The 21583-nt window shown below is 38.8% G+C and overlaps 2 protein-coding genes across 6 annotated transcripts in view; both read left to right on the forward strand.

Annotated features, from left to right (window-relative positions):
* Positions 1-8767, forward strand: part of fam111.2 (family with sequence similarity 111.2) — an 11542-nt gene extending 2775 nt beyond the window's left edge. The window contains exons 2-3 of one of the 2 annotated variants that reach the window (XM_035525841.2): positions 3138-3206; positions 3325-8767. In XM_035525841.2, coding sequence (XP_035381734.2) covers positions 3144-3206; positions 3325-5157 — 1896 coding nt within the window. In that variant the 5' untranslated portion in view covers positions 3138-3143 and the 3' untranslated portion in view covers positions 5158-8767. The remainder of the gene's footprint in view (positions 1-3137; positions 3207-3324) is intronic. The other variant, XM_035525842.2, reaches the window with a different exon arrangement.
* Positions 8768-8985: 218 nt separating this feature from the next.
* LOC118241278 (serine protease FAM111A-like) lies at positions 8986-21204 on the forward strand. Of its 4 annotated transcripts, none has more exons than XM_035525838.2 (5): positions 8988-9458; positions 15041-15315; positions 15791-15828; positions 17839-17899; positions 18017-21204. In XM_035525838.2, the coding sequence occupies exons 4-5, from the start codon at positions 17873-17875 to the stop codon at positions 19784-19786; spliced, it is 1797 nt and encodes a 598-aa protein (XP_035381731.2). In that variant the 5' UTR covers positions 8988-9458; positions 15041-15315; positions 15791-15828; positions 17839-17872; the 3' UTR covers positions 19787-21204. The 4 variants fall into 4 exon arrangements, with proteins under 4 accessions (XP_081569466.1, XP_081569500.1, XP_035381731.2 ...); XM_035525839.2 differs by having other exon boundaries at positions 17842-17899; XM_081713340.1 differs by having other exon boundaries at positions 8986-9458; positions 15041-15828.
* Positions 21205-21583: the final 379 nt, after the last annotated feature.

Here is a 21583-nt window from a genome sequence, read left to right on the forward strand (position 1 = left end):
GTTCTGTGTTATGATAGGACAGAATGGTTTGGATGTCAAGCCCTCACATGGACATTTTGCTACAAAAGAAAAAATGGCTTCATTGGCATTTTGACATTTTATATTGTTTGGTTTGGCTCAGAAACCATAATGTTGGAATCACTGGATTGAATAGTGTCCAGTATTCGCACACTTTGAATTTCCACTGGTATAGTATATAATCTGGGTAGATTCTGATTATTATCTGTGAATACTACGGTTTTGGACAAACTAACAATTCCAGAAATACTATTTTTGGCATGCGATTTACTACAGAAGCATATAATTTCAATCACAGATTGGTTTGGTTTGGGCAAATGCCAGCATCCCATCATTTTAAGACACTAGTCACAAGAGAAACAGTAGCTACCATCAGACAGTGAGTTAAAAATATTTATTCATTAGATGTAGCCTGTATTTATTAATTAGATATAGCCTTCACTTATTCATTAGATATAGCCTGCATTTATACATTAGATATGCCCTGTATGTATTCATAAGATATAGCCTGTATTTATTCGTTAGATATAGCCTGTATTTTTTCATAAGATATAGCCTGTATGTATTCATAAGATATTGCCTGTATTTATTCATTAGATATCGCCTGTATTTATTCATAAGATTTAGCCTGATATAGCTTCTGTTTTGAAAACTACCATTATGCATTTTTGAATGCAACGGTGGTCATACAACAGATGTGATCTTTACAGTAGTAATATTACACTAGTATTTACAGTAGTATTATATGTCATCTTGAGTACAAAAGAGAATGGTTTAGAAACCCTGGTCACCAGTACGTAAAACATACATATGAAGTGCACTATTTGGTGAGAGTTCTAATAGTTTCAGTAGTATTATGTACTATTGGGTGAAATGTATAATAGTTACAGTAGGTAGGTAGGTAGGTATAACAGAAAACAGAAAATATGGTATTATGGGCTCATAATTTGATGATTATGTAAGCGGTTTGATTATGTAAGCGGCATGGGGATTAACAGCTATAGTTTTCCATAAAAATATTGTATTGTCAGAAACTGAACTTTACGCTACCATCAATACCAGTGACTGTATTCAGTTAGAAGCTAAACTGGACACTAACATTAATACCAGTGAATGTATTCAGTGTAACACTGAACTGTTCACTAGTGTTACTACTAGTGAATGTATTCAGTGTGACACTGAACTGTTCACTAGTGGTAATACCAGTGCCAGTGACAACCAAACAAAGAACCCACATTTTTATACATTGGTCAGAAGTGATTATGTATTCACCCCACTTTTTACATACTAGTGTTTGCATTCGCCTCCATTACACCCAAACCATACATTAATCAACATATGCAAACTGATATTCAACACTCACACCAGTTGGAACTCGTTACCACCACATTTCAAGAGAAGACTTCTCTTAGCCTTGTCCTAAAGAAGACGTTGCTGAGCCTGGTGGAGAGGTCATATGTCTTACCAAGGACCACCAAAGACTACCCAAGATCCTTTGCTGAAGCTTGCAGAGGCCTCTGCCCTGTACGCAAATCATTCTGAAAGGAAACAGAATCTCTGTACTTCCTTATGTTTTACGTTATTAATATGTCTAATTCAATGTTAGGCCTCTTTTCCCTGTAAAGACTCTTTTATTACCTCAGCATCTAAAGGGCAGACAGTCAAGATCAACAAAGAATGAAATCAAAAATGGAATTTTGGAAATAAATGCCACAGTTTTAAAATGTATAATGCTTAAGGAGAATTTATTTGGAGGATGGAGCAAAGCTTTGTCATATTCTACCACAAAACATCAGGGCAATCATTCATGTGTTCTTTAAATATGAGCCTCTCGACGGCCCTAGAAACCATCTAAAAAAAACCAGTAGATATCAAATCAAAGACATAGTTTTTTAATTAATAGTGGAAAGGAAGATAAAAATATTGACGTAGTGTTTATCAAAGCTTCAGAAAGTTCAGAACCTTGGACAGAATCTAAGTGTTACGCGGGAGACTCAGCAGGATGCAGAGACGAACTGTTGAACACAAAGATGTTTATATGGCACACGTAACACAACAAAGAACAGCGACGCACACAGGCTTATGTACTGTCAAACACTGACAAACACAGACGACTAAACAGGACCTTACATACATGCACAATAACAACGTAAAACGAGGAACAGGTGTGATACACGAGAAAGATGTGGCCACACACACACACACACACACACACATACACACATATACACACACACACACACACACACATATACACACACACACACACACACATGGACATATCTGGGAGGAGGGGGCCATGCCGTGACACTAAGAAATTAGTTTATGAACAAAATGCTTTGGTTAAAAATTATGACAAAGATTCTGGTAATCAAAAATCTTGAAAATATAAGTGACATTATTTCTGTGTCTATGCTTTCAAAACAAGGAGACAACTGAGGATGCTTTGAGTCGCAATGTATGATTTGAAGACAACATTTTTGAATCTTGCTGTGTTAAATCAAATACAACAATAACGCAGAGATCAGAAGTGGTTGATGAAGTGAATGACAAAGCTTTTAAAGTTAGGCCTATAAGAAGTGCAGGGAATTTACATAATTGTCTTCATTGTAGTAAAAGGGGCAGTACAGCTCTGTAAACAAACTAATAATGTAGCTGTATTAATATAGATATATTAATGTAGCTATGTTAATGTAGACATGTTAAATATGGTAATAGGTAGATGTTAATGAAAATATGTTAGCCATGTTGATGTAGATAAGTTAATACATATGTTAGATATGTTGATGTAGATAAGTTAATGTAAACCTTTTCAATAGGTTAATGCAAATATGTTAGATACATTGATGTAGATATGTTAGGTATGCAAATATAGATAAGTTAATGTATATATTAGACATGTAAATATAGATATGTCAATGTATATATTAGATATATAAATATACATATGATAATGTATATATTAGATATGTAAATATACATATGTTAATGCATGTTAGATATGTTAATATATGTAAGTAATGTATATGTTAGATATGTTAATGTAGATATGTTAGACATGGTATATGTTAATGTTCCTTCTATCATTGTGTAATAATCTCTCTGTTGACTTTTTCCAGCAGAAGATGGAAAATTTCTGTAAGCAGGAGGCAGATGAGACACGGCTAGGAAAGGATGCTGCCCTGATGGTAAGTCACACAAACTCCAATACAACCATGTTCATCAGTACTGAATAGAAACCGTTTGAGTGACTGCGTTATAAAATTTGTCCTCTGGATCATAACACTGTTTTTTTTATGTCTGCAGAAACCTGAAAATGATGGACATGTTTTCAAGTTCTATTATGAACCAAAAACATATGTATTAACCTGTAAGACATCTATGACTGTACTGGAGGCTCTTTTAAAAAACTCATCTTTTAAACAGTTTTATGATAAAAATGAGCAGAAGTATGTGGTGATCCGTAGAGAGGAAACACCCAGAGGAGCTGTGACCTCAGACTTCCCCTGCTGTCTGATTAATGAGAATGAGGTTCTGGACATAACCTTCATTAAAACAGACAAAAACAGCAGTACAACAAACCAAACCACTATCACCCAGTCACTTATGAGTAACCCTCACAACTTTGTTACCTTTAACATCAAAACAAAAGGTGGCAAAGGTATAAAAAAACTGATGAAAATCAAGGAACTGAAAAGGCAAGAGGTAGAATATGTTTGTGTATATGCCATCAAAGGAGAAAAGCTGAGCAAAGCTCTTAAGCGTGATGGGAGGTTTGTCATATATAATAAGCGCTGTGCTCTCTTTGACCAGGACAATAAGGACATCACCAACATGTCAAACACTGTCGACCATCTGCATGGAAAACATTTCCAGGTTATTGTTCTAGACAACCAGCCACCTAGTCAGAATTCTAGTCAAGAGATTGACCCAGTGAAGAATGAACCTTGTGACGTGTCTGAAAATCCTAATAGTACTCAGTCAGAAAATGTAGGTGCTGTTAGCACTCAAGAGCAGATTCGTCCGCTGAAAGAGGAGAGATCAAACGTAACCCAAATCCAAGTTCAGAAAATCCCAGGCACAGAAGAGATCCTGAATCTTCTGCGAGATCAGTTCAAAGGTTTGTTGGAGAAGCTGAAAGAGCGAGAGGGGCTCAGAAATCCTGCTGAGGTGCAGAGGTTCTACAGACAGGAGTACGACAAAAGCGCCCAGAGTTTCACTGAGATAAAGAGAGTAAAACAGTTAATGAAACTGTCTGACTCTGTCTGCAAGATCAAGGTGGAAGGATCTGGAAGAGGAACTGGATTTCTGCTGTTTGACAGGTTCATCCTCACTAATGCACATGTTGTTGGGTTCATTAACCCAATGACTCAAAAGCTGGCAAACAGCATAACTGCTGTATTTGAGGATTTGGACACAGAGGAGAGAATGGACACAGAGGAGAGAATGGACACAGAGGAGAGAATGGACACAGAGGAGAGAACACCAGTGGAGAAGAGAATACCAGAGAAGAAGAGAATACCAGAGAAGAGAATACCAGTGGAACTACCAGTGAATAAGACCCCAGTTTCCTACTATTATGGGACGAATGACATGGAGCTGCATCTGGACTTTGCACTGCTGGAACTGAGCAGTGAAGCAAAACTTCCTGATTGTCCTGAGTTGCTTAGCAGATATAGTACCCCTCCCTTGAGGGGTGGGATCTGCATAGTTGGACAACCCGATGGCGGGGATAAGAAAATGGACCCCTGTTTCATAATTCCAAAAGAGGATGTTCATTCTTCTGCAGACAGACATGTTGCTGAGAACAAAGACTACATTCATGTCATAACACAGCAGTGTCTTGAAGAGAAGTGGAAAGATCAAGCTTCCCAGATCAGTTATAATTCCTGTTTCTTCCATGGATCATCTGGCTCTCCAGTCTTTGATGAGTTCTGCCGTCTGATTGGTGTTCACACTGGTGGTTATGCTTACAAAGGAGAAGGAGGGAAGACGAGAAGTGTGATGGAGTACGCCTTGCCCATGCTGCCCATTCTGGTGTGTATCATCACACAGTGCAGGCAGTCAGGAAGATCTGATGTTATTCAACACTTTGAGTCTCAGAAAAAACACGAAATATGTGCTTTGTTTGGCAAATAAACAGAATCAAGTCATTTAGTCAGACAGTAATGAGGCTTGTTAATCGGCAGTTTACCATATGTTGTAGTACCTTCTCTCCGATTACAATTTCTTACTACAGGAAGGTCCCATGAAAGGCAACAAGAATCAACTCTCTTTCACTTGCTGACAGTTCTGAGTTCCCTTTGAGTCTGAGAATAACATGAAATATGTGCTTCATGTGGTGAATAAACAGAATCAGGTCAGTTAGTCAGACAGTAATGAGATTTGTTAATCGGCAGTTTTTCAGCCAGTAATGAGGTCAGTTAATCAGGCATAAGGAGGTCCATTAATCAGGTCGGTTAATCACTGATGACCAGTAAATGATGTCAAACACCTTTCAACACACTCCACATCATTTTAGTGTTTCCAGTCTGACAAGAACTAAATCTTTTTTTCTGATTGATGGTCTCTGCTTTCTTGACGTCTTTATCCATTTTACCTACCAATCTATATATTTGATTTATTTCTACGTCATCATTCTACAGCAGCATCTCCCAACCGCTGCACTCAGCACTCTTAACAACTGATGCACATGTAAGGTTCCCAAGTATGACTATGACTGTGTGTGTGTTGTGAGTGTGGTGGAAATGTCTTTGTTGTATTGTGTACAACCAACTGTGCGGGGTGAGCTACTGTATCCAAGAACAAATTCCTTGTATGTGTGAGCACACTTGGCCAATAAAGCCTGAGTCTGATTCTGAGTCTGACTTTGATACATTAGTGGCCATGTCTATTTCAGTCCTTTTCGAATATGCTTAATTTACTTCATGGTTGGTCCGATTAACTAGTGAGCAAACATGCTAGTTTTTTAACAGAAACATCAAAATTAAAGTTTCAAAGTTTTTTAAAGTTTAAAGTTTCACTGGCTTCTCAAAGCCATCTCCAATTACAATTTGTTACTACAGGAAGGTCCCATGAAAGGCATTAAGCATCAACTCTCTTTCACTTGCTGACAGTTCTGAGTTCCCTTCCAGCTGAAAGGCACATATGTAGTTGCTTTAATTAAATTCATTCATATTAAAACTTATTAAAAATGATCATTTTGTGCAAACAAGTACTTTGGTTTCAAGGCCAGCAGGGGTTGGTCAGTCCCTGGCAGGCCACCATCCTACAGATAGTGTGTTCTCACTTAAGACTTAGAATTTAACTCAAAGGACTTTCTGATTGGCTGATGACTTGCAGACGTTAAGACGTAGAATGCCAAACTGTCAGTGACCAGGAACTGAACTTGATACCTATATAATGGGACACATGCACACAGACTATACTGTACCAACAACAAGATTTGTCCAATTTGCATAATACACCATCTTAATTCTCTCACGAAGATCAAGATCAGGACACGGATTTCAATAACTGCAGTTTCAGCTTTGCCTCCAGAAAGAATGTGAATAACAGCAGGGCTAAGCCCTGACATAGCAGGACCTCCATGAAAAAGGCAGCGGCCAGTCATTCTGCCTGCCATCAGAAACAGATCACTCTCAACCAGAAATGCTGATGGTGAATGTACAAGGTGGTCTGGCTCTCCATCAAACAGCCATGTGACACGTGCATGTCCTAGACAGAGAGAAGAAAAGGTACATACTGTATATTTAGAGGATCTGTGATCAGACACAACAGCTGACAAATTGTAGAGTAAATGTGTATTCAGCAATATAACATTAATTGGACAATGCAGAATATACCAATAATGCAGCTTTAATACAATCCTCATCACACTAGAGTTGACGTATCGAACTTCAAATTAAATCAGAATTTCAGTTTTTGCATAATCCATATTATATTATTATATTTTCTTATTTGGAAAATAAGAATCTGTTAACTCACCAATGGCAGGATCACATAGAAAGTATAAAAGATTGGAAACATGCTTGATTACTGAAAATCTGACTCCATTAAATATATTCAAATATAAAATGAAAGCTATAAAGCACTGATTGGTACGTGGAACAATTAGGAGTTGGATGCAAAGACTAAGAAGAATGAGATTTATCCAGAATCATGGCCATAATAACGGTCCAGGGTCAATTTACCAACATAAACAGGTCCAGGGATAATGGTGACCAGTGCTGAGACTGAACAAACACTGGGTTTAATGCAAGAGGCTTCTTAACGTCATGCCAGCTATGTCACGGATCCCATGAACTACCCCTTCCCTTACCAAGGGCTCCTGTTCAAGCTTCCCTATTGCTCAATCTCATTGCACAATATTGCTGATCCCATGACACATACTGAGCCATTGCTGTACGTGTTAGGGCAACACCAACCAGCATACAGCAGATACTGAGGTAATGGCCCGTGCACCAATTTACACTGTACATGCCAAATGGAATATGATTATTAAATATTTGATACCAGTCACTGGGAGTTGAGGAGTCTGATAGCACTGGTGAAGAAAATATTGCTATACAGTCTTGCTATAAGTGTCAGAATGCTTCAGTACCTCTTCCCAGAGAGTAGGAGAGAGAAGAGTTTATGTGAAGGGTGTGTGGGATCATCCAAAATGCTGATGGCTTTGCAGAGGCGAGTTGAACATGGTGAGGGTGCTCTCTACTGCCCCCTGTAGAACATGGTGAGGGTGCTCTCCACTTCCCCCTGTAGAACATGGTGAGGGTGCTCTCCACTTCCCCCTGTAGAACATGGTGAGGGTGCTCTCTACTTCCCCCTGTAGAACATGGTGAGGGTGCTCTCCACTTCCCCCTGTAGAACATGGTTGATTCTGTGCAGTTTCTCTTATATCAGCCATGGTCAGTCACCGCAACTGATTGTTGGGAGGAAGGTTGGTTTTTTTGCCATTATGTGTTCTGTGCTTCAAATCTTGCATAGCTGTCATTCAGCATGTCTGGAAGGGAGGCATCGCCGTCACAGACAGGAGATGTCCTGTAATGTGAAAAGTAAAATAAAGGTTTAAAAGTGCAATAAAGGTTCAAATATTCACAGCCATTAGTTAGCAGTCTTAATGATAAGTACTGGACTCAACCTCAGTACTTCACTTAATCAGGTTGATACTACAGCATCAGCAGACATTCAGTGAATGATGGAGTTTCTCTTCTCTACCTCCCATGAATGTAGGAAGCCCCACTCTGGGCTAAACCAGTTTCACAGGTACATGAGACCACAGGAATACAAAATCAGTGTCAGTATTAAAATATTAATAAAGAGTCTTGGTGTCATTTCTGTGCAAAGTCTTTCACAAGTCATGGACATTAAATCAATGCATTTACCTGTATGTGTTATACATCTTCATTTAGCTTCGTCCTTTTCACTCCACAGGTCGTCTTTTCTCACAGTTCCTCCTCCCTGTCTTGTATAGTCATGGACCCTGCTGGCTGTACAAGGGTTGTAACTGTGCTGGACTCCCATTGTTTGGCTCCAGGATCCCAGCTAAGTGTGTTCCTGCATATGTGCCATTTTTGAGCAAAAGGAGAACAAAAACAAGCAAGAGACTGGATAGTCATTGAGTTCATAGGTTTGTAAGACATATTCTCATACTGCAGAAGCATTGACTGGAAGATCCTCTGGGCTTGAGTAGGAATGATGGAATGAGGTGCAGGTTTGCATGATAATTAATAAATAGGTGATTGTGAACCTGGAAGTGGTTGTGTGTTGTGATGGAGGAGGGACTACTGATTGACAGGCTGGAGGAGGTTGAATGGGGTTGTGTGGGTGATAGGCCTCGTATGGGTGTGTGTGTGTGTGTGTGTGTGTGTGTGTGTTTGGCTGGGTGTGGACAGCAGGTATATACATGCTAGTTTTTCTTCCTGCAGCTAATGTCATAAAAATGTTTCCAGTAAATATGAACTTAGGCATGGGCAAGACATAAAATCAGTATTTGAGCTCATCATAACACCATTCATTATAAAAGGACAAACTTGGAGGACAGGCATATTTAGGCGAATATTTGAAAAGAGTTTGATGTAATCTACTTGCAAACCTATTTTGGGTTACTCATTATAAGTGAAAAGGTGTCACAATAGCAAACCTTTGGACTGCTAACACAGGAAGATCAATATTTCCAGCCACCATGTCTCTAGTCATTGCATGTTTTCTACTGTGTCATACACTTTCAAGAAAGAGAAACGAGTCTGACGCTTGCGCATAAAAAAAGGAAGTCAAACGACAGGCAGATCCAGTTCAAACCAGTTGCAACCGTTAGAGGGTGTTTCCAAAAGAAAATGTAGAAAGTAAAGTGTAGATCACATTATTTCCCTCATTACAGGCAACTGGACGTGTTACAAATTCAGGCACTAATTCTTGGGCACCAACCATCATCAACTGAGGTAATCTGAACATACATTTATCTTATACATAACAAAGATGGATTCTGTAATAATCCATGAGGGTTGTTATGTAATAAAATATTTTGGGGAAAAGGAAAGGCCAAACGTTAATCTCTATTTTCTTGAGGTGATCTGTGATCTAATTATAATAGACTTTGAAGTACTCTGTAACAGGTGCAGAGTGGTGCAAGACTGTGTTTGAAAGCATAAAGATGAATATGTTATTCACGTTACTCCACTGCTGCGCTTCCTTCATTGGCTCCCGGTAGCCGCACGCATCAGATTTAAAACTTTGATGCTTGTCTACAAAGCCAAAAATGGACCAGCACCTTCATACACAAGGTCAATTGTCAAAGCCCGATCTGTACCTCGAGTACTTTGAACCTCAAGTATGGCTCAGCTTGAAATACTTTACTTCAGGTCTCATGGACAACAAGCATTGAGACTATTTTCTGTCCTGGCTCCAAGATGGTGGCATGAACTCCCACTTGCTGTCCGGACAGCAGAGTCCCTTGCAGTCTTCAAACACAGACTGAAGACCCATCTATTTGTAGAATATTTAAAGGACAACTGACACTGCTCCAATATTGACTGACTAATTTAATACTTATTGTAGGGTATTGTTTACGTCGTTTAACAAACTCTAGCACATATTGTTTATTGCACTTATCATTGTTTAAGATAGACCTTATGTATTTTGCACTTCTAGACATTTGCATTTATCCCTGTATTTTACAGTATTCTAGTTCATTGGTATGTTGGACTCTGACCTACTGTACTAGGATTTTCTATGAGTAAATGACAAAGCACTTTTGTAAGTTGCTCTGGATAAAAGCATCTGCTACATGCCATAAATGTAAATGTAATGTAAATGAATAATGTATCTGGGGTATCTTAAGGTCAGAGACCTTTTTGGGTCTGTAAGTGCAGAGTACAGGTTTTGATGCAGGTGGTTTCAAGGCTTCTGTACAACTCTAAGGCAGATCACTCTGAATTGAAGTTATGTGCTACACCTTTAGCTACATGCTAGACTAAAACCTATTAACCTAAGTTTACAAGCTTAGCTAGCTAACTTAACACGTATGCTTTAACGCTCATGATTCTCTGCCCAGTGAACAAATGCTCAGACCTGGAGCTCCACTTAATGAGTTTTTCAGTATGCTCGTTAGACCCTCACAGGACCCTGAGAGAACCTTTAATTGATTACAGAGTCTTGCTCAAAGTAATTTTACAGCAGTTATCCTAGAACAGTTAGTTATCCAGCTAGCTGACAGTTTTTCAAACAAAGATAATCATGCTACTGCTAATGTTAATCAGAAAATCAATTTTTAGTTTTTAACACATATCATGCAAAAATTAAACATTTTTCAGAATACATGAAGAATAATTGCTGCATAAATCACTTCTGTTATTATGTTATGAAATGATGAAAAAAGAGCTGACTGAATTCAGTTTATGTCTATTTCACAAAATACTTCACTAATTTTGGTAGCCAGTCAGAGTCCCTGCACTTATTTGAAAGGCAGGACATACTATTCACATGATCTACTTAATCCTATTTTCAAATGAGTGTGGAACACCCTTTACCATTACAGTTGTTCAACCCATAACCTTTGAACTTGATGACAAAAATGTTCAAATTGATGTGCTGAGACAAATTTAAACTCCTGCGAGCTCTCTGAGTTCACATAGTGCAATGGTTTTTGAGGAAAACATTACACAACATACACAAGGACCAAAATGTCTTGTAGCCTTTTTACAATGCTTAAATCATTACAGGAGAAAACACAGTAGCCAGCTGCATCAGTACTCACAGCAGAGAGTAGGAATCAAATTAGTTTGTTTTATTATTGATTTCAAACAACCTTAGCTCATGCTAATATATAAACAACAAAATTAAGAATAATTAATAATCATTTCTTTTATGTTATATTATGTTATACTGTATTACACTTACACTTGAAACCTAGGATTGAATAGTGTCCAGTGTTCACACACTTAAAATATTCACCCAGCATAGTATATGGTCCTGGTACATTCTGATTACTAAATGTGAATACTAAATTTTCACACTAGCCATCCTGGAAGTACTATTTTGGCATGTTATTTAGAGTTTAGTACTAAACTTTGGACGTAGCCTGACTGTACTGTCAGCATGGTCTGGACATGGGGGGTTACAATATGACAGCACGGTTTGGGTGTTCTATGTTATGATATGACTGTGACGTGGATGGCACAGAAGTAGCGAGACACAAGGTTTCCGTAAGGTAGCCTTTACTGTCCATGACAATGAAAAGAGCAGGGAAACAAAGGGAATGCTAGAAGAAGTCTGGCTGTTCTATGTTATGATAGGACAGAAAGGTTTGGCTGTTCTATGTTATGATAGGACAGCAGGGTTTGGGTGTTTTATGTTATGATAGGACAGCAGGGTTTGACTGTTCTATGTTATGATAGGACAGAATGGTTTGGCTGTTCTATGTTATGATAGGACAGCAGGGTTTGGGTGTTCTATGTTATGATAGGACAGCAGGGTTTGGGTCTTCTATGTTATGATAGGACAGAATGGTTTGGCTGTTCTATGTTATGATAGGACAGCAGGGTTTGGGTGTTCTATGTTATGATAGGACAGAATGGTTTGGCTGTTCTATGTTATGATAGTACAGAATGGTTTGGATGTTCTATGTTATGATAGCACGGAATGGTTTGGATGTTCTATGTTATGATAGCACAGAATGGTTTGGATGTTCTATGTTATGATAGGACAGAATGGTTTGGATGTTCTATGTTATGATAGCACAGAATGGTTTGGATGTTCTATGTTATGATAGGACAGAATGGTTTGGATGTTCTATGTTATGATAGGACAGCAGGGTTTGGGTGTTCTATGTTATGATAGGACAGCAGGGCTTGGGTGTTCTATGTTATGATAGGACAGCAGGGTTTGGCTGTTCTATGTTATGATATGACATCATAGTTTGGATGTCAACCCACACATGGACATTCTGCTACAAAAGAAAAGATTGCTTCATTGGTATTTTGACATTTTGTATTGTTTGGTTTGGCTCAGAAACCATGATGTTGGAATCATGGGATTGAATAGTGTCCAGTATTCACAAACTTTGAATTTCCACTGGTATAGTATATAAGATTCAAAGTTTATTTTTCACATACATAGTCATACATGATATAACTAGTAGTGAATTGCTTTTTGTAACTGCTCTGTCCGAGGAGAAATACAGCGAAATGGATGCGATTTAATAAATAAATAAATATGTTATGATGAATGAAGAGGGGATGTATACTATGCATTTATACAATTTACAATTTACAGTTTTTTTATGATGTTATTGTGGACACCATACACAGATTATCTGGGTAGATTCTGATTACTATCTGTGAATACTAAGGTTTTGGAAAAACTAACAATCCCAGAAATACTATTTTTGGCTTGCAATTTACTACAGAAGCATATAATTTCAGTCACAGATTTGGTTTGGGCAAATGCCAGCGTCCCATCATTTTAAGACACTAGTCACAAGAGAAACCTTAGCTACCATCACACAGTGAGTTAAAAATATTTATTCATTAGATATAGCCTGTATTTATTCATAAGGTATAGCCTTTATTTATTCATAAGATTTAGCCTGATATAGTTTCTGTTTTGAAAACTACCATTATGCACTTTTGAATGCAAAGGTAGTCATACAACAGATGTTATCTTTACAGTAGTAATATTGCAGTAGTATTTACAATAGTATTATATGTCATCTTGAGTACAAAAGAGAATGGTTTAGAAACCCTGGTCACCAGTGCATAAAACATATACAAAGTGCACTATTGGTTGAAAGTTATAATAGTTACAGTAGTATTATATAGTATTGGGTGAGAGTTATAATAGTTACAGTAGTATTATATACTATTGGGTGAGAGTTATAATGTGTTATTGTAACTCTGTAGTATTATATACTACTATTATATACAGCATTCTGCTGTTATGTGCTGGATTGTCTGGATTGTCAGGACTTGTCTCAGTCTTTGTAGGTATTTGGCTATAGGTATTTGTAGATATTTATAGGTATTTGGCTGGAGTTGATTTCCTTGTGGCCTCTCCATGATTCCTATTTGTCTGTGGGATTCCAAGGTACATGTGTCTGTTTTGTTACCTCCTTGTAGTGCCATCCCCTCTGTTCTAGCTACCTTCTTTCTCTATCTAGCTACCTTGTCACTAAACACTTCATCACTTGGGGTCATCTTCCTGGATCTTGGTTGTTTCATCCTGGTTAGCGGCTCTGACCCTCACTAGTCCTGAACCCTCCTCTCCTTCCTCTGAATGTGCAGTCTTCAGGTGTGAGAATTTTGGTGCAGGATGGGACCAGATGGTACCAGTAAGAAAAATCCCTCAACAACTATATACATGTTCTATAGTAGAATTACATTACAACGGCTGACCACTATAGTGAGGGGTCCAGTGATAACAGTACAGTAGTGAATGGTTGACCACTATAGTGAAGGGTCCAGTGATAACAGTACAGTAGTGAATGGTTGACCATTATAGTGAGAGGTCCAGTGATAACAGTACAGTGGTGAATGGTTGACCACTATAGTGAGGGGTCCAGTGATAACAGTACAGTAGTGAATGGTTGACCACTATAGTGAGGGGTTCAGTGATAACAGTACAGTAGTGAATGGTTGACCACAATAGTGAGAGGTCCAGTGATAACAGTACAGTAGTGAATGGTTGACCACAATAGTGAGGGGTCCAGTGATAACAGTACAGTAGTGAATGGTTGACCACTATAGTGAGGGTCCAGTGATAACAGTACAGTAGTGAATGGTTGACCACTATAGTGAGAGGTCCAGTGATAACAGTACAGTGGTGAATGGAATACTCAGAGTCTGTAGAGTGCATGACCCTTTAGTGAGGTTAAGAAAGTTCCCTAAATATCCAGGGTGGTTGTATTACACATGTTTAATACACTGGTCTGTTGGTGTGTCTCCATGGAAACAATACGGAAACATTCTGATGTTTTTGCTTAATTGTGAAAGCATGTCCTTGCCCTCCAGAGAGGCTGTATGGACGTTCTGTCTGTAAATGTGTAAATGTGACACTGGTGATGGGCTGATCATCAATAACTACCCTCACTAATTTAAATGTGAATCTAAACAGTGTATTCAGAGTAAAATAATCAGACTCTATGACCTCGGACTATCAGAGTGTTTCAAAACAGATCCACACAGTGGTAGTGAGAGATGACAAACAGGTAAAACCAGGGGAACACACATTAACACTTAACTCTCTCATCACACAGCACACTTCACCCAACACACTCACATTCACTCCTCTCTACATCACCCAGCACAGTTGACCCAACACACTCACATTCACTCCTCTATATCACTCACACAGCACACTTCACCCAACACACTCATATTCACTCCTCTCTACATCACTCACACAGCACACTTCACCCAGCACACTCACATTCACTCCTCTGTCTATTGCTGAACTGTGAACATAAACCATTGAACATGTTTGTCAACCTTCAGTAAACTGGAGTCTGTTGTCCTTCTTCATGATGCAGGATGGCCAACATTAAAGAACAACTTCTCAACACTCTAAATGAACTGGAGACAAAAGACCTGAAGTTATTCCAGTGGCATCTGAATAATGGAGTGGAAGGTTTCCCCGCTATCCCAAAATCTCAGCTGGAGAAATCTGACAGACCTGACACTGTGGACAAGGTGGTGCAGAAATATGGCCAAGATAAAGCTGTAGAGATCACACTGATCATCCTGAAGAAGATGAACCACAACCAACTGGCTGAGACCCTGAGGACTAAACACAGTGAAAATAAAAGTAGGTGTTTTCCCTCCTGAAATGAAGTCCATTCTATTAAGATCTAGTGTTGGCCTGATTTTTCTATGCACTGATTAGACAATACATTTAGTTTGTAATTTTACTTCAAAATCTCCAATTTATTTTGTTCCCAAACTGGGCACCTACCCCCAAACACACCCACACACACAATGGTACTGTGTTCTCAGTCAGATTTGAAGAGAAGGTTCAGCCCAAGTGGACCATAAACTTTCATTACCGTCCTTATAAACTCCAGTCGTACCACTATTACGGCAAATATACTAGAAATAGTTCGCAAACTATACAGTGAACAGTATTATGTTCATAACATTTCTAGATCTATTCACATATCAATGTTCTACTGGTAAATATTGGTTAGCTAATGTTTAATAATGTTTAACGTTTAATTAATTTTTCTCTCTTCACGGGTTTATCCTTGCTGTGTTTCCCCCATCGCATGTCCCATCACTATAAGACACTGGTTGCCACAGAAACAGTAGCTGCCATCACACGGTGAGTTATTCTGATTTATTCTTTAGATATAGCCTGATACAGCTTCTTTGAAACTACCATTATGCTTTTTTGAATGCAAAAGTACTAGGCTAATAACTAGTCAGTTGTGCAGTCCAGCCTTTTCCAGCCATTGGTAGGATTTCTCCATATCAGCCACTTCCACTCTCTGCTGGTGGTCCATACCATGCAGGGGTTTTTCCTCCCATGAGGGTTCTTGTTCCTCCTCACTTCCATCCACCTCAGGTTTCTAATGTCTGAGGCCCTCATTAAACATTTTGTCACTTGAGGTCATCTTCCTGGTGTTCTCCTGGATCTTGGTTGTTTCATCCTGGATAGTGGCTCTGACGCTCACTAGTCCTCAATCTCCCTCCTTCCTCTTAATGTACAGTTTCAGAGGTCTGGATTTGGGATGAAACCCAACAGTGCGATCCCCTCTGTTCTAGCTACTTTCTCTCTCTATCTAGCTACCTAGTAACCATCCAACCACATCCAGTCCAAATGACATTCCGATATTGTTGCTGTATATCCTGGACAGACAGACACACACACATAGACAGACAAATAGATAGATAGATATGCATTCAAATGGACCACGACAGAAAAGTTGATATTATGGCCTCATAATTTGATGATAAACTCATACTTGGTTGTGTGTAAATAAATCAATGTTCATAGATCCTGTTATTGCACGCAGGACTGTATGGTTTATATTTAGCCTGCATGGGGATTAAGGACTATAGTTTTCCCTCAAAATAGTGTATTCAGTCAGAAATGGGATGGTATGCTAGCATCAATATAACTGAATACATTCAGTGTGACATTGAACTGTAAACAAGGGTAAATAGCAGTGGATGTATTCAGTGTAACACTGAACTGTTTAGTAGTGGTAATACCAGTAAATGTATTCAGTTTGACACTCAACTGTTCAATAGTGGTAATACCAGTGAATGTATACAGTGTGACACTGAACTGTTCACTAGCATGAATACCACTGAATGTATTCAGTGTGACACTGAACTGTTCACTAGCGTTAATACCACTGAATGTATTCAGTGTGACACTGAACTGTTCATTAGCATTAATACCAGTGAAGGTATTCAGTGACACTGAACTGTTCACTAGCGTTAATACCAGTGAATGTATTCACTGTGACACTGAACTGTTCACTAGTGGTAATACCAGTGAATGTATTCAGTGTGACACTGAACTGTTCACTAGTGGTTATACCAGTGAATGTATTCAGTGTGACACAATTTTTCACTAGTGGTAATACCAGTGAATGTATTCACTGTGACACTGAACTGTTCACTAGTGTGAATACCAGTGAATGTATTCACTGTGACACTGAACTGTTCACTAGTGGTAATACCAGTGAATGTATTCAGTGTGACACTGAACTGTTCACTAGTGGTTATACCAGTGAATGTATTCAGTGTGACACAATTTTTCACTAGTGGTAATACCAGTGAATGTATTCACTGTGACACAACTGTTCACTAGTGTGAATACCAGTGAATGTATTCACTGAGACACTGAAATGTTCACTAGCGTTAATACCAGTGAATGTATTCAGTGTGACACTGAACTGTTCACTAGCATGAATACCAGTGAATGTATTCTCTGTGACACTGAACTGTTCACTAGCATTAATACCAGTGAATGTATTCACTGTGACACTGAACTGTTCACTAGCGTTAATACCAGTGAATGTATTCAGTGTAACACTGAAATGTTCACTAGCGTACACTCTTGACATGTTTTTCCAGCAGAAGATAGAGAATTTGTTCATGTTCATGATATATTCATAATATGTTCATGTATATGTTATATATGTAAATATAGACATGTATATATTAGATATGTAAATATACATGTTTATGCATGTTAGATATGTTAATATAGGTAAATAATGTATACCTTATATATGTTAATGTATATATGTAGGTATGATATATGTTAAGGTTCTTTCTATCATTGTGTAATAATCTTTCTGTTGATATGTTTTTCCAGCAGAAGATGGATAATTCGTTTAAGCAGGAGGCAGATGAGACACGGCTGGGAAAGGATGCTGGTAAGTCACATGAACTCCAATACAACCATGTTCATCAGTACTGAATAGAAATCGTTTGAGTGACTGCATTACAAAATTTGTCCTCTGGATCATAACACTGTTTTTTTATGTCTGCAGAAAACTGAAAATGATGAACATGTTTTCAAGTTCTGTTATGAATCAAATACATATGTAGTAACCTGTAAGACATCTATGACTGTACTGGAGGCTCTTTTAAAAAACTCATCTTTTAAACAGTTTTATGATAAAAATGAGCAGAAGTATGTGGTGATCCGTAGAGAGGAAACACCCAGAGGAGCTGTGACCTCAGACTTCCCCTGCTGTCTGATTAATGAGAATGAGGTTCTGGACATAACCTTCATTAAAACAGACAAAAACAGCAGTACAACAAACCAAACCACTATCGCCCAATCAGATATGACTAACCCTCACAACTTTGTTACCTTTAACATCAAAACAAAAGATGGCAAAGGTATCCGAAAACTGATGAAAATCAAGGAACTGACAAGGCAAGAGGTAGAAGATGTTTGTGTATATGCCATCAAAGGAGAAAAGATAAAGAAAGCTCTTAAACGTGATGGGAGGTTTGAAAATGTCATATTTGAAAAGCGCTGTGCTCTCTCTGACCAGGACAATAAGGACATTACCAACATGTCAAACACTGTCGACCATCTGCATGGAAAACATTTCCAGGTTATTGTTCTAGACAACCAACCACATAGTCCAGATTCTAGTCAGGAGTTTGAGCCAGTGAAGAATGAACCTTTTGATGTATCCAAAAATCCTCAGTCAGAAAATGCAGGTGCTGTTAGCATTCAACAGCAGGAGAGCTCAAACATAACCCAAATCCAAGATCAAAAAATCCCAGACTCAGAAGAGATCCTGAATCTTCTGCGAGATCAGTTTCAAGGTTTTTTGAAGAAGCTGAATGAGGGGGCAAGGCTCATTGAGCTGCAGAGCATCATCAGGGAGGAGTACGACAAAAGCGCCCAGAGTTTCAATGAGATAAAGATCATAAAACAATTAATGAAACTGTCTGACTCTGTCTGCAAGATCAAGGTGGAAGGATGTGGAAGAGGAACTGGATTTCTGCTGTTTGACAGGTTCATCCTCACTAATGCACATGTTGTTGGGCCCCGTGTCCCAGTGACCCTAAACCTGCAAAACCGCATAACTGCTGTATTTGAATTTGAGGATTTGGAACTGCCAGTTAATGAAATAATGCCAGTGAAGGAGAGAATACCAGGGAAGGAGAGAATACCACTGGAACTACCAGTGAATGAGACCCCAGTTTCCTACTATTATGGGAAAAATGACATGGGGCTGCATCTGGACTTTGTACTGCTGGAACTAAGCAGTGAAGCAAAACTTCCTGGTTGTCCTGAGTTGCTTAGCAGATATAGTACCCCTCCCTTGAGGGGTGGGATCTGCATAGTTGGACACCCCGATGGCGGGGATAAGAAAATGGACCCCTGTTTCATAATTCCAAAAGAGGCTGTTCATTCTTCTGCAGACAGACATTTTGCTGAGAACAAGGATTTCTTTCATGTCATAACACAGACGTGTTATAAAGAGAAGTGGCAAGTTCAAGATTCTCAGATCACTTACAATTCCTGTTTCTTCCATGGATCATCTGGCTCTCCAGTCTTTGATGAATTCTGCAATCTGATTGGTGTTCACACTGGTGGTTATGCTTACAAAGGAGCAGGAGGGAAGACGAGAAGTGTGATGGAGTATGCCTTCCCCATGCTGCCCATTCTGGTGTGTATCATCACACAGTGCAGGCAGTCAGGAAGATCTGATGTTATTCAACGCTTTGAGTCTCAGAACAACATGAAATATGTGCTTTGTATGGCAAATACAAATCAACAGAATCAAGTCATTTAGTCAGACAGTAATGAGGCTTGTTAATCGGCAGTTTACCATATGTTGTAGTACCTTCTCTCCGATTACAATTTCTTACTACAGGAAGGTCCCATGAAAGGCAACAAGAATCAACTCTCTTTCACTTGCTGACAGTTCTGAGTTCCCTTCCAGCTGAAAGGCACATATGTAGTTGCTTTAATTAAATTCATTCATATTAAATCTTACAAACTTATTAAAATGATCATTTTGTGCAAACACGTACTTTCAAGGTTTCGAGGCCAGCAGGGGTTGGTCAGTCCCTGGCAGGCCACCATCCTACAGATAGTGTTTTCTCACTTAAGACTTTAACTCAAAGGCATTTCTGATTGGCTGATGACTTGCAGATGTCAAGAGGTAGAATGCCAAACTGTCATTGACCAGGGACTGAACTTGACACCTATATAACGGGACACATGCTCACAGACTATACTGTACCAACAACAAGATGAATAACAATTCTAAAATTTGTCCAGTTTGCATAATTCACACCATCTTAATTCTCTCATGAAGATCAAGATCAGGACAGATTTCGATAACTGCAGTTTCAACTTTGCCTCCAGAAAGAATGTGAATAACAGCAGGGCTAAGCCCTGACAAAACAGGACCTACATGAAAAAAGCAGCAGCCAGTCATTCTGCCTGCTATCAGAAACAGATCACTCTCAACCAGGAATGCTGATGGTGAAGGTACAAGGTGGTCTGGCTCTCCATCAAACAGCCATGTGACACGTGCATGTCCTAGACAGAGAGAAGAAAAGGTACATACTGTATATTTAGAGGATCTGTGATCAGACACAACAGCTGACAAACTGTAGAGTAAATGTGTATCTAACAAAATAACATTAATTGGACAATGCAGAATATACCAATAATGCAGCTTTAATACAATCCTCATCACACTAGAGTTGACATATCGAAGTTCAAATGAAATCAGAATTTCAGTTTTTGCATAATCCATATTATATTATTATATTTTCTTATTTGGAAAATAAGAATCTGTTAACTCACCAATGGCAGGATCACCTAGAAAGTATAAAATATTGTAAACATGCTTGATTACTGTCACAGAACACTCGCCTCCCCCGAGTCACATGGTTTGGCCCGCCACTTGCAGTGGGAGGGCTGTGTTTGTAACCACACCTGCACACACCTGCACCTTGTTCGTCTCAAGGTATATAAACCCGTGTTAAAGTGTGCAGGGTGTTGGTTATTGTTGACGTAGCGTGTGGGTGTAATGTGTTGATGTTTTGTGGTAATGTTACAAGTATTCGATATTGTTAACTGTGTTCATGTTTGTTTACTGTCAACCCATTCATGTTTGTATTAACGTTTGTAATGCTTGTGAGTGCCATTATCGTTGCGTGTGTTGTTTATGTAAATAAATGTACATCCCAGTCACTGGAGTCTGTGTGTCCTGCCCCTCCTCCTGCGGCACTCGGGCCACCACGCGTTACAATTACTAAAAATCTGACTCCTTTAAATATATTCAAATATAAAATGAAAGCTATAAAGCACTGATTGGTACGTGGAACAATCAGGAGTTGGATGCAAAGGCTAAGAAGAGTGAGATTTATACAGAATCATGGCCATAATAATGATCCAGGGTCAATTTACCAACATAAACAGGTCCAGGGATAATGGCGACCAGTGCTGAGACTGAACAAACACTGGGTTTAATGTACTACATGTGTAACTACTGTGTTACATGTACTCATGAGAAATAAACAAGAGAGAGCTAGCATTAGTGGAACATAGGAAAACAGAAATTAAACTTTAAAAT

The sequence above is a fragment of the Electrophorus electricus genome, chromosome 1 (assembly GCF_041902795.1).
Source record: "Electrophorus electricus isolate QZ-2024a chromosome 1, ASM4190279v1, whole genome shotgun sequence".
Lineage (NCBI taxonomy): Eukaryota > Metazoa > Chordata > Actinopteri > Gymnotiformes > Gymnotidae > Electrophorus > Electrophorus electricus.

Excerpts from the sequence above, each read along its gene's own strand:
- LOC118241278 (XM_081713340.1), top strand. The coding sequence starts at position 15,773 with ATGTCCCATCACTATAAGACACTGGTTGCCACAGAAACAGTAGCTGCC. Across the intron at positions 15,829-17,838 it reads ACAGTAGCTGCCATCACACG|CAGAAGATGGATAATTCGTT; the intron begins GTGAGTTATTCT and ends ATGTTTTTCCAG. Across the intron at positions 17,900-18,016 it reads ACGGCTGGGAAAGGATGCTG|AAAACTGAAAATGATGAACA; the intron begins GTAAGTCACATG and ends TTATGTCTGCAG.